General features: G+C 37.7%; 1 protein-coding gene across 1 annotated transcript in view; it reads right to left on the minus strand.

Annotated features, from left to right (window-relative positions):
- Window positions 1-1,515: 1,515 nt before the first annotated feature.
- The window catches only part of ARSB (arylsulfatase B), a 70,792-nt gene continuing 59,152 nt past the window's right edge, over window positions 1,516-13,155 (minus strand). Inside the window, exons 6-7 of the mRNA XM_035892824.1 lie at window positions 5,805-5,933; window positions 1,516-5,267 (exon numbers count right to left, since the gene is read on the minus strand). Coding sequence (XP_035748717.1) covers window positions 5,002-5,267; window positions 5,805-5,933 — 395 coding nt within the window. The 3' untranslated portion in view covers window positions 1,516-5,001. The remainder of the gene's footprint in view (window positions 5,268-5,804; window positions 5,934-13,155) is intronic.

A 13,155-nucleotide genomic window follows, 5' to 3' on the forward strand; every position in this document is an offset into this window, starting at 1 on the left:
AATGCTCAGATGTTTGCTGCATTAAGAATGAATCTTAACTTGGAAAGGGATGAAATGAAATTTTATTTAGAGAGTTCAAAATGCTTGCATTTTTGAATGTTACTCAAGTAACCACAAAACATGTAAAGAATTCTTTATTTCCCAATTTGAAACAACTGAACAGTATACAACTCTTTGCAGATGCCAACCTAAACGTGTCAGCCAGATGTTGTTTTTTTTTTCCCCCTAACCCAGTTCAATTAAAATATTTTATGAAGGACCACCCATGGAAAATAATTAGGAAATAAAATAAATAATTATGTGTGCTGTAGCTGAGAAAATAATGAATCCTTGGATTTTAAAATATAACAAGAGGTAATAGAGGGTGAATTTGATACCTACAGAAGACAGTGACATGCCACAGTCTCTTCCTACTAGATGAATTACCTGAACTGGAATATTGGCAGGATATTAAAATGCAGATTGTAGGACACAGAGAAAAGAGAACATATAAAAGTTCTGCTTATCTGTGAAATTAAAATTAGACATTCTTTAATCTTTTCTAACTTTAGCCAAAGAGCTGACATTGATGGGAGACTCAAACACAATAATTACTTGAACTTTTACAAGTTAGCTGATGTTTCTTTCTTTTCCGTGAAATTGGATATCAGCATAAAAAGAACAGTACTTGTATTAAAAATATCAGTAACAAAAGTTCCCACTTCTGTGGGTAAGCCAACATCTTTCCTCATGTAATATGAGTCCCAAATGCTGAATGACACACAGGAATGTAGGGTAGAAAATCCCCCTGCCCCTGAGTCCAGTCCCTTGTTATTGTGGCAACCACATCCTGTAATTGCTACTATAAACTAAAATGTTATATGTGGGTATTGACTGAGAACAGTTAGCTTTCTAGTCTTACATGTCTGCTCGTGTACACAGAGCCCTAAATAAATATGCACTATATAAAAACCAGCCAACTCTTTCAAGAGTGAGAATAATGTAAATTCATTGGATTTACTTGCCTTATATACTGGGGAATGGCTGTCAACTTCTCCATCTGCATTGTGATTGCAAGAATAAATTAACCAACACATTCTGAACAGATGAGGAATGGAGTACTAAACAGATGGAACCTCTGATATGTGGATGATGTATTTCAAAAAGGCATTTGAAGGCCTACCTGTATCATTAATGCATAACATACAGAAATAGTAACCCTACAAGGTTACTATGCACAAGGTGATTTGACACCTTATTCTTTCAGAATCCCATATACCAAACCATGTTACTAACTATATCCTGCAGAAAATTATGATGTGAAACATAAAGATGCAGTATTAAACAGGTAAGTTATAAACAGGCATAAATCATTGTATTGGTATAAAATAAACTGCAATAGTTAGGAAAGGGAACTGTGGTAAAGGTTTTTCTAGAGCTACTGAAGGAAAGTGTGAGCTTTGTCAAGGTGATGCAGTATAAAAAGGCTTTTTTGGCTACATTTTCCATCCCTTGCTGTGGTCAGCAAATAACAGAGCCTGAGCCTCAGTTATCATAAAGAAACTTCACAAGCTCAGAAGTGAAATGCTGCTGTGCTCCGAAGCCAAGATGGTCACAGTCTGTTTGGATCTCTCAAATTTACAGGACAACATATACTGTAAATTATTTTATGAGCTCATTAGGAAAGAAAACAAAGACACACATCAAACAAGGTCTCAATCCCCTTCGTACAGACTAGTCTAACATGTGAATTCACTAGCTCATCCCTTAATTCATGAGGTTTTTAACTCACAAGTCATCTAATTCGTAACTCACAACTCATGCACCTATAAGAAAAATACTTACCTATGTAAGTATTGATGATGAGAGTGCTCATCCTTCCTCCTCTGTCATGGTGCAGGCCTCCCCTGTACCACAGTGGGAAGCACGAAAGCCTCAGAGGTCTGGCTGCTGTTGGATATGCTTCAAAAGCCTTTTGGCTAAGCTGACGTATTTATACCTCCTATCTTGGAAGTTGATTTATACCCTTTCTGTAAATTAGTGGATTCTGAAGGAACTGCCAGACAATCCATAGCAAGGATTATGGCTGCTGGAGACTCTAAACTGCAGGTGATAACGGCTGTATAATGACCTGTAGCCCTTCCTGTTGGTCTCGCTTTGCCTTAATGGGGCTGCTCCCTACACACATCATGCCTTTGCATGAGCTGTTTGTTAGCCAAAAATCTGGGCAGGAGTTGAGTGAACAGTCACAAATGATAGAAAGAGAAGCTTAAATGTGTTTCATGAAATGGAAGGAGAGGTCATCAGGTATCAGTCTGGAGACTACCTTTGCAGAACACACAAATTAATTCTTTTTGATATTTTAAAGACATTGATTAATATGAAAGTTGCTAAATATAGTAAGAGCTTCTGTCACAGCATATGTCTTTTGCCAGTGAAAATTCAGATTACCTGGAAGCAGGTCACAAACAAACAGAAGATTCTTCACACAGTGTCTAGTTAAGCTGTGGAAACATGCAATTGTGTGAATACCAACCAAGGTATTGTAAGGCTGTGCACTATGTCCAAGGACCCCAATTGAAGGGTTGTGCAACCTCACAGAAGAGAAAAAAAACTCTAAAGGCAACTAAATACATAGAAGTTAAATCTCTGAAGCTCTGAGCAATCATTTAGAAGGTGAGGGACAATCTGAAGAGCTTATCACATATGCTTGCCCATGTCATATCCTGCTGCAACCATCTGCTTGCAGCCACTGATCAGTGAATGGAGAAGGGTATTGAACCTTGGTCTGAAACAGGGTTCCAAAAAATATCCAACCAATCTTCCAGAGCGTATGTGTTTGCCCAATGAAGAGAATTATTTCCTCCCAAAGTAATTTTCTTCTTTCCCCATCTTCAAGGCTGAAAAGAGTGAATGAAATAAAATAGAAAAACTACTGAAATAAAGGAGCAGAAGTGACAAAGGAGAGAGAGAAACAGAGTAAAAGGCAGCTGAACAGGCTTCTGGAGAGCTTTGGCTTCACTTCTACTTGTAGGAAAACGTCAAAGGTGGAAAAGGCAAGCTAGACTTAAGACAGTGCAACAGAGAATCAGCTGTATCAGAAAGCAGGCATTGCTGTTCATTTTCAGTTTTATGAAGTTTCATCTTTTCCATGCTTTATCTTTCTATCTATAAAAATGCAAAAATTCTGTCAAGTCTGTCTCTTCATGAATCCACTTGCTAACAATTAGCACAAGTCGCCCAAGGGAAACCTGGGAAAAGGTGTGCAAATTACAGAAATTGTTCTTGGAGCCAGAAAATAGGCAGTTAGATCCCTGCTTTCTGGAGAGGATGACAGCTAGAGCTCTGAAGCCTGAGAATTTGGCTAAGGACACTGAGAAGCAGTACCAGAACTCTGGCCAGACTCCAGAGTTTTAAGACACTAAGAAAGCTGGTGGGTTGATCTTGCATCAATTTGATGAGTAATCGGGAAATGTTGCTTGGCCTGGTTTCTTCATGGCTCAGAGCCCACTTCAGGATGAAAACAGTCTCTACTATGGTATTAAAGATACTACAAAATCTGAGAAGAAAGGGCACTCACTAGGCAGTCAATAAAAGTAAGGTTTTGTTCATCACAGAATCACTGAAATTCATGCAGAAAGGGCTCTTTGGAGGTCATGTGGCTGCTCCTCACCGCTACCATCAAAGCAGGGCCAACTTCAAATTCGATCCAACTTCAGGGTCTTCTCTGACCAAGGACTGAACATCTCCAAGCATAGGAATGCCATATGCTCACAGTTCCCATATTTGACTGACCTCATGGTGTGATTTTTTTCTTATATTGAACTGGAATGCCATGTGTTCCCTGTGTGCTTCTCACCATTGTGCACCTCTGAGAAGAGTCTGGCTTCATCTTCTCTATGCCCTTATATTAGGTAGATGAAGATAGCAATTTCCCCTTTCTCTTACTTCTCCAGCATAAACTAAACCATTTCTTTAGCGTCGCCTCATTTGCTCTCCTCCCGGTGATCATCTTCACGATGCTCCACTGGACTCACTCCAATTTGTCAATACTTGTACAGGGAAGCCCAAAATGTGATGCTATGCTAGGAGAATAAACACTTCCCCTAATGTGCTGGCTATATTCTCACTTATATGGACCAACATGTGGTTGGTCTTCACCAAGACAGCACATGGCAACTCTTGTTCTATTTATTATCTGGCAGAACACCTAGATTTTTTTTTCCCCACAAAAATGCTTTCAATGCTTTCACTGGTCATAGCCCAGTGTGTACTCCTGCACAAGGCTCTTCCACCCCAAGTGCAAGGCTTGCCTTTGTTGAACTTCATTAAGTATTTGTTCACCCATTTCTTCAGCCTGTCAAGATCCCTCTGACTGACAGCCCTACACTTCAGTTGAGCACCACTCTCTCCTCCAGTTTGATAGATTAACAGCAAACAAGGATTAGGGATTTTGGTGTATTCTGAGAGGTTTTGGGGTTTTTTACCGTGGGAGATTTCCATCTGTTTCTTTTTCTGGATGGAGGTGCATGTTAAAGGCAAAAATCATTATGCCAACTGTTGTATTTTTTTCTGTTCTTTACAGATATGTAACAGCTTCCAGTAGAATTTGTCTTCTGGACAAACAAGAAACCAACGTCAGCTTATTCCACAAGATGGATGCTTCTTGATGTCCCTGCTGCCATGATTCACTGCAGCTTTTTAAGAAGGGTAATCTCTTTCAAGGAGGGGGCAATGTTTTACCTTCTGCATTAAAAGCATATCCTGAACAAAGAATATTTGAACAACAGGATTTATAATTTTACGAACATTTCACATAAAATTCTTGGGAAGGAGAGAGTGGGAGAAGACTGAAATAAGACTCTGAGCATATTTTAAGAGTAAGAAATACTGAATTACTCAAGGAATGAACTCATAATTGGCAACAGTTTAATAAACAAGGTAAGAAATATGTGACTAGGACCCTGAGTCCATAACCCAGACTCTGTTACAGGGTTGTTTTGCAAATCGCAGTGCTGTGCACTATGCCCAAGGGCCCCAAGCCCCAGTTGCTGCTGGATCGCAGTGGGGATCCTCATCAGGGTAGAACACAGGCACTGAACGTTTATAATAATACTGAAGCCGTGAGAGCAGTTTTTCCACCACATGAGGATATTTTTCAGACAAATCATTTTTCTCCTCAGGATCATGAACAATATCAAATAGCCAAAGTCTCTTTGTTGGTGGATCAGGTGATTGAATCTTTGACTCATTGAACAAAGATGGTGGAGGGAACCAATGACCACAGCCTGCAGAAACAGGAACAGACCAAGGGTTAATTCTCAGATATGGAGCAGCAGTGTGAAGACGTAGAGTAATCAACAGGTCCCTTGACAAGCCACTGTATAGTGATGGTTGCTGCATTTCTTAACTCTAGCCCAACACCACAGACTCTCTAGTCCAGGGCTACCTATATAGGAGTCCTATTTATACAAAAAAGTTGCACCATTGTGATTCAAACTTCCATTTCACTTACTTTCATATCAACGAATTTCATGGACTTTCTTCTTGGATACAATGATCCTTATGGGTCCCTTCCAACTTGAGATATTCTATGACAGTTTTTCCACTACTGTGAAAGTCATTTGCATACAAAATATTTGCAAAATGAACAAATATGTTGTTTGGATTTTAGAAGTGCCCCATGTTGATTTTTGCTTGTGATTAAAACCCTGAAAAGTTAGCAGAATAACTAAAAGAAATGAAAATACATTAAACAGAACTAAACTGTGTTTGGGACAGGTGAGAGACATGACACACTGTACAAAAAGGAGTTACTTCATTACCTGGATATCCAGTTAGTAACTTCCATTTTCCACGTCGGATTGCTGCGTGCATGGATATATTGAAAAGTGTATCATCCCATGGAGAAGAATTGCTCTTTGGTAAAGATGTCCTGTTGTCAATGCCAAGACCTTAGTGAAACAGTAAACTAAGTTAGGTACGTTGTATATCCATGAAGTAATTTTTAGAATTCTGCTGGAAAACAAAGCACTATCATCCATTTATCTTTATGTATTAGATAAAGAATTTGTTATATATTTGTGCAAAGATTCGTGCTATGATTCACTGGATGTATTTAACTCAGAACTTGAACTGCACCCCAAAAAGTTACCACTGGAAAATGTCACACCTGAGTCCGGATAACTGGGCTAATTTTGTACACAGGTATTATATTTATATCTCATATATACCTATATTAAGAGTGCTCATAACTGGAATTGCTAAATTTTCTCATACAAGTGCCTGTATCTCTTGCCAATTAGGAATATAGGATTGAAAGATCTCCCGAATCAATGCTACTACTGTTGATTCTCTTAGATCACTCCAGGGACCATGTCCCAGGTCCTGACTTGTATCCACATGGAGAGAGCTGTCTCTCTGGACCGAGTTGGCTACATTTACACAAATCCACAGGTGGCCAGCAAGGTGCCTCTATGTCATGACACAGCATGGAACATGTCTTCATGCTGTCTTTGGTAGAGTCACATATGATGTGGCCTCACATCCAGATACTGCAGAAAACTCTAAAGTGTCAACTGTGCAAATTCTCTCTCAGAAGGAAACCTGAAGCTTCTTATAGGAGGGAGCTCCGAAAAAAATTAACATGCATACGCCAGAGATGATCAGGATACTAGTTCTTTACTGAAACCAGGAGGGAATCAGACAGACACTCCAGGAGCATCCATACCATCTTGCATATCAGCTTTCATAAACAACATAGGAATTTAAGACATCAAATCTAGGAGTTTTTTATTAACTTTATCAGTTAATACTGTTTACCAAAAGACTACCAGAAAGTAACTCTATAATCAGACTAGAAACAAGACATCAGGAGGCAGAGAGAAACCAATGCTGATTTTCTAGCATCTTTCAAGAGACGACTTTCAATCAGTTAAGGGAATCTGAAGGGCTCAGCTGACAGATTTCTGCCACTGAAATGAAAAAGAGAATCCAAGAGATGGACAATGATCACGTGAGATCCAATATTAGAAGCAGAACTAGACGTTTCTAAAAAGAGTAAATTCTGTACATCACAGTGGGGCAAACATACATCTGATAGAAGAGAGCAACAGAAAGTTTGGAAAGGAAATGCTGGGACACAATTTCTCTATTTTTTATGAAGGTCCTGCTAAGTTTCTCTTTTATTACTAGGCTTCATACTTTGAACCAGTTTTTCTTTAATAAGGACTTCCTGTGCACGCCCAAGCTCCTTGTTTACATCAGACTTGTATAATATTCCCAGATAAATAAGGCTGTAAAAGGGGACTACTTGTTTAGAGTATGCATACACAAGTTTGGGGAGGACTCAGGTCATCTTAGATCATGAAGCACTTAAGCCAATGGTAACAAAACCAAACCCCTATAAAAAACAAGGAAAACTTCATAAGTAACCCCAGAAGAATCTCTTCTGGAAGATAAATCCCCACACAGCCATGTGATGTCTGTAGCAGACACAAGACAGTTTGAAGATTAATATTGCTTACTTTTCAACATCATTATGTTATGTACTATTCTGTCATACTGTTTGCTGCTGGGAATACTCATCTTTGCCACCTACTTTCTTAAAGACCACAGTAAAAGACATTCAGCAGATCAAAAAACACAACCTGTTTTTTAAACATTACGGCTCAAAATTACAATATTAAGGCTTGATCTAAAGCAAAAATTACATGAGTCTGTATTTCTATTTTCAGGTTTAGCATGGAGAATATGCTTCTGATTGCTAAGCTATGGCATGTGAAACCATAGTATTACACGAGATAAATTATTTAAAATACTTCAAATAAACAGTTTGAAAGATTGTATTTTTAGATATACTTTGAAAAATATCCTTAGAATGCTATGCATGAGATTTAAGATAAGATTCAAGAAGATACAATAATTTTTAAATCCCCTTATTTTGTCCAGGTTACAAAACCAAACTCCTAAACTAAGAAATGCTTTTACCAGAGCTTGTGGTTGAAGTTGTTTGGTTGAATATTATCTTTCAGCAAAATTTCTTGAAGAGAATAAGATAAATTCCCTCATGTTGAGCTATTATAAACAGAACGCTGTCGCTCATGTTAACTCACCCATTGCAAGCACTTACTTTGTGCCAAGGAAATGTACTGTCTATTATTCAGACAAGTGCATTGCTTCCCAAGAAGTACAGGTCAACTTTTATCAGGCATACCAGCTATGGAAAGCAGACTGGTGCTTGTTTGAATTCTCTCTACACAGGATATTTACAGGACGGCCACTTGTTTGCATTATATAAGCACAAGATACAGAACTAAGATAAATAAAAATATTGCTTGATATAAGTTCTCTTCTTCCCATCATATGACTTTCACCTTTAGCTTGGATATTCCTTCCCCTGTTGTTAAGTTTCTACCTTGGTATTCATTCTTCAGCTTCTGCTAGTGCAGGTGAAATGCAAAATGCCTGGGCAGTCTTCTCCCTCACTGTACGAATTTTACAGGGATCCCTTTTCCAATCTGGCAGACTAAAGAAGTTACATTCTTTTTGTTTCCTTTGCAAGATAAAATACTCATTCCCATAGCGTCTAAGCAGTTTTTCTCTGCATCTGTTCCAGATTGCTGGTTTGGTTTTTTTTTTTATTTTCCATTATGGTTGACCAGGCAGTAACAACAGCCCTGTGAACTAATTCAGCAGTCAGAGGACAGATGCCTTTTATTGATCTGTGCAATCAAGTCTGCCTTCACATGCCCGCATACTCTCCTTACAGACTTATATATAAAAAATGTGATGCTTTTGCTTGTTCAAAGAGGCTAGACATTTTATTTTTCTGCCAGTGTATCAGTGGCTAATGAAATACTAAAACATTGGGTTTACCTTAAAAGAAAAACCCCACAGACTTTGCCATGAATTTTCTTATTTTCCAACAGAAGCCACTGTTCCCTGAAGCCCAACGTCAGAGCCTCAGAGCCTCACCAGCTGCTCTATTTCTTTTTAAATAGTCTCTTGGGAAATGATATAACTTTTGTTAGTTAAGAAATCAGTGAAATGTCATTCAGATATTTATTTTCAAATATTTAATGCTACAATGAATTGATCTAAATATTTTAGTGTTTTGTTTGGAGTGTAGGTCACCAAAAAGTATTCAAATAGCTTTTATACCTTTATAGAAAAAACAAGTCCTTCAGAAAATGCTGCCCTTAGTGACTTTGGAGTTTATATCATATTTCAAGACCATCCTTCACCTTAACAGCCTGAAAAATGGTTTCAGGATCAGATTTTAAAAAGAATTGAGGTGGCCAACTCCCACTATCTGCAAAAGCAGTTTATTATCTAAATACTTTAAAGGCCTGGCCTGTTGCCCCTTATGAAAACTTCAGTTTAGTTCTTTTATTTCCATTATCATACATTGTCTTTATAAACAGATATATATTCCAAATTAGGATATAAAAGCCTAAATAATTTTCAATAGCTAATTTGTATCTTCAAGAGACTTGATTTTTCAGCAGGCCAATGTCATCAACTCTGAAAAATCTTTGCAAGATGCTCAGAAAGCATCAGTCAAAAATAGCTGCATTTGCAAAAATAATTGCCACTTTGATAATTTGAATATCCCAAAGCAAACTCTTCATGCAGGACGTTGAAAAATGTACTACTGGATAAGTATATCAATAACATCCTGATGATGACCAGAGAATATGTGGGACTTTTCTAAAAAATGAAAAATCCCTCAATGCATTAAACCTTGCTAATGCACAAACATGAGTACAACAAAAGGGAAAGTCATGAACATGGGGAGGGAAAGTCAATCCCTACTCTGCATACACAGAAGAATGTGCTCTGAACAAGCTATTGCTATTTAGCAGCAGTCAAGAAAAGCAAAACCAGTATTAGAAATGGCAAAGACTAGGACACTATGCCACCACTTAGGTCCTTGTTGTGCCTCACGTGGGATACTGTGCAGTTTTGGTCCCCATGCTACAAAACAGACACAGAACCGCTTTTGTGTGGAGAATGACTAAATAATAGGACTCTTCATCCTCAAAGACGGACAACTGATGAGAGACAGGACAGGGGTCTGTGAAATTGTGTGGTCATGACAAGCTGAGTTAGGAACGACTGGTCAATAGGGACATATCAAATAAATTATGAAGTGTCATATTCAAAATAAACAATAGTATATACTTCCTTATCATAAAATCCAACTCAAGTGTGGAATTTCTTTCCATGGGATGCTGTGGATTCTAGAAGTTCATGAAGGTCGAGTGATAAAAAGCGTTCACAAAGTGGAATAAAAATCTATCAAGGATTCTCATATTGAAAATATAAGATCAGGAGCTCCATTAGCTGCAGGTTGTGCGGGGCACACAAGAGAAGTATATTTATGTGCTTGCCTTCATACACTCCTTCCTACACAACTGCTACTCTTGGAAACAGAATAATGAGCTAGACAGATTTTTGTTCTGATTGTACACAAGATGTGTTACCAAATTACTTTCAGTTCAGGACAAGCCAAATACTTCGTATGCAAAAGAAAGCAGCATGTCAAAGCAGATTTATGCAACCCCTTTCATTAAATTAACCTCTGCATGTACTGAACTGAAAGGGCCAAAACTTTCACAAAAAGTAGGTATAGAATCATAAAATATCTCAAGTTGGAAGGCACCCATAAGGATCATTGAGACCAACTGCCTGCTCCTTGCAGGACTACCTAAAACTAAACCATATGACTAAGAGCATCACCCAGCTGCTCCTTGAACTCAGACAGGCCTGGTGCCTTGACCACTCCCCAGGGAGCCTGTCCCAGTGCCTGACCACCCTCTCCAGGAAGAACCTTCTCCTAATGCCCAGCCTGAACTTCCCCTGATGCAGCTTCATTCCACTTCCTCATGTCCTGTCGCTGGTCACCAGAAAGAGGAGATCAGCACCTCCCCCTCTGCTGCTCCCCTTGGGGAAGCTGTAGGCTGTGATGAGGTCACCCCTCAGCCTTCTCTTCTCCAAGCTGAGCAAACCAGTGACCTTAGCTGCTCCTCCCAAGTCCTGCCCTGCAGAACTTTCACTACCTTCGTTGCTCTCCTCTGTAAGTATATATGATTCAGATTCAGGTTTAACTGCAGTTTTACAAATACCTGAACACCATGAGTCATTTGTAGCATACCCTCTAGTTTACTTTCAGTGCTATTCTTAAAAGAAGGGATAGCATAAAGAAATGAGAGTATCAATTTGTCTTAGCAATGGCTTCCAGCGCACAGATCAGTCTGTATCAGTGCAGACAAGTCAGTTATTTAAAGTTTGTTTTTCACCTATACCAAATGCAAATCAAGAGTAAAGTAATTGAAATAATGTATTCGCACTAGATTTATACTACTGTGATTGAGATCAGAATCTGATACGTACATTATTTCCTGCTTAGTCATACAATTTTATATTTCAAAAAAGCCCCTAAAATTTACAGAAATATTACAAGATGATAGGTTTTGCCATACTGAAGAAGTTATTTGGTACATTCAATCCAGAAGTGTGTCCCAAGAAGTAATTAATAACTAAAGATTCAAAGTAAAACAGAAAAGATAAAGCAGAACTGCTTACTTTGCCCGGCAATCTGTTCTTTCACTTCACTTTCTAAGCATAGTGAAGATCATAAAAAATGATGCAATGTGCTTAGCCCTGTCTTTTTCCTCCCAACCTTTCAAAAAAGCTCTTCGCACCTCATTCAGTATCCCATGTGTATTCCTGATTTAATACATCATTTAGGTTAGGTGGGTAGCTCTTCCAGAGGAAAAAAACTGTCTTCCTATGTATTTTTGCATACACTTACAATAGCCTTCTGCTTAACTCATTAGTTCACCTATCCAGCTGGGCAGTGATTTCTGGGGGTGGAAAATAGGAAGAAACATTTCTTCACATTTCTTTCCTGGTGATCAATGTATGCTTGAGAATAGATCGTCTATTCCTTGGCTCATACAGTCCTAGTTACCTATCAGAAACTTAGCTAAAATAAAAAAAAATACTAATTTACCACCATGAAAAATATAAAAATGTCTGAAAATCCATTTATTTTCTGTGTAACTCAAGACCTTTTAAATTCTTCTACTATTGCTGTACACCAAAATAACTTCGTGACCCTTTGATGCCTGCAATGCTACATGGTGATAAAAAAAAGGGAGGGTTGATCCAGTTTTACTACATTTTATAGCTTTAGATGTCTTATCAGAAGCTCTCTACTTCTCTTCCTGTATGGGGTCTATAAAACCAACTTGTTTGTTTTTCTAAGTCTTACGATGTTCCTGACAGGTTTCACTGATATTTTCTGTAATATATCTATTCAATCAAGAGCAAAAACTAAAAAAAAATCCCATTTTTCTAATGCAAGCAAAATAAAAAACAGCAGAGACAACAATAAAAGGTACTGCAACACAGTACTTGGTAGGTATGCTGGAAAATTCAGATCTGTCAGCATCTTTTTAAGTATTTCCTATGATTTGTTTCACTCTTTTGCTTTCTACTTTGCAAAGCAAATATTTCAAGTACTATGTAACCATAATTTGTAAAAAAAGATTTCAGGATAGTCAACACCCATATTGTGTAAATTTGCAAGTTTAAAAAAAAAGATATAATTTTAACTTTTTTTTTTTTTTAAAGAAAGGCTCATTCTTTAGATCAGTCTAAAAGATAAATTTGTGGAAACATTTTATTAAATTTAATAAATTTCTTAAGAGTATGTCAATTTAACCTTTGCTATCTAATTTTTAATCATAAGAATGAAAAAGATATTTTCAACTGAGATTTAAGAAAGGGACTATATAGAGGAATCCATGTTCTAGATCTGTATGTATATTTGCACAGATCTAATAAGCATAGATCAATTACCCTTCTCATTCCTCTAGCTCTCCTTCTTTCTTTCAATGAAACCAAGTCAAGTAATTGGTAGAAACCTAAAATGTGGAGATATAAATAAACAGTACATCTAAAAATAAAATATTCTGCCTTCAGTCTATGATTAAGATGATGAAAATGATCCATGTTGAGAAGAAGTTTTCTTGGTTGGTAAGAGATCAAAGAGCACACAGTTCTCTCTAACATGCCATTTAGTGAGGTCCTGACCACAAAATTTAAAGGGTCCAAAACAATATTGCTTGAAGCATGGTATATTTCTGTACACTGTGATCTACAACA

Source organism: Egretta garzetta, unplaced genomic scaffold, assembly GCF_000687185.1.
Source record: "Egretta garzetta isolate BGI_Z169 unplaced genomic scaffold, ASM68718v1 scaffold424, whole genome shotgun sequence".
Lineage (NCBI taxonomy): Eukaryota > Metazoa > Chordata > Aves > Pelecaniformes > Ardeidae > Egretta > Egretta garzetta.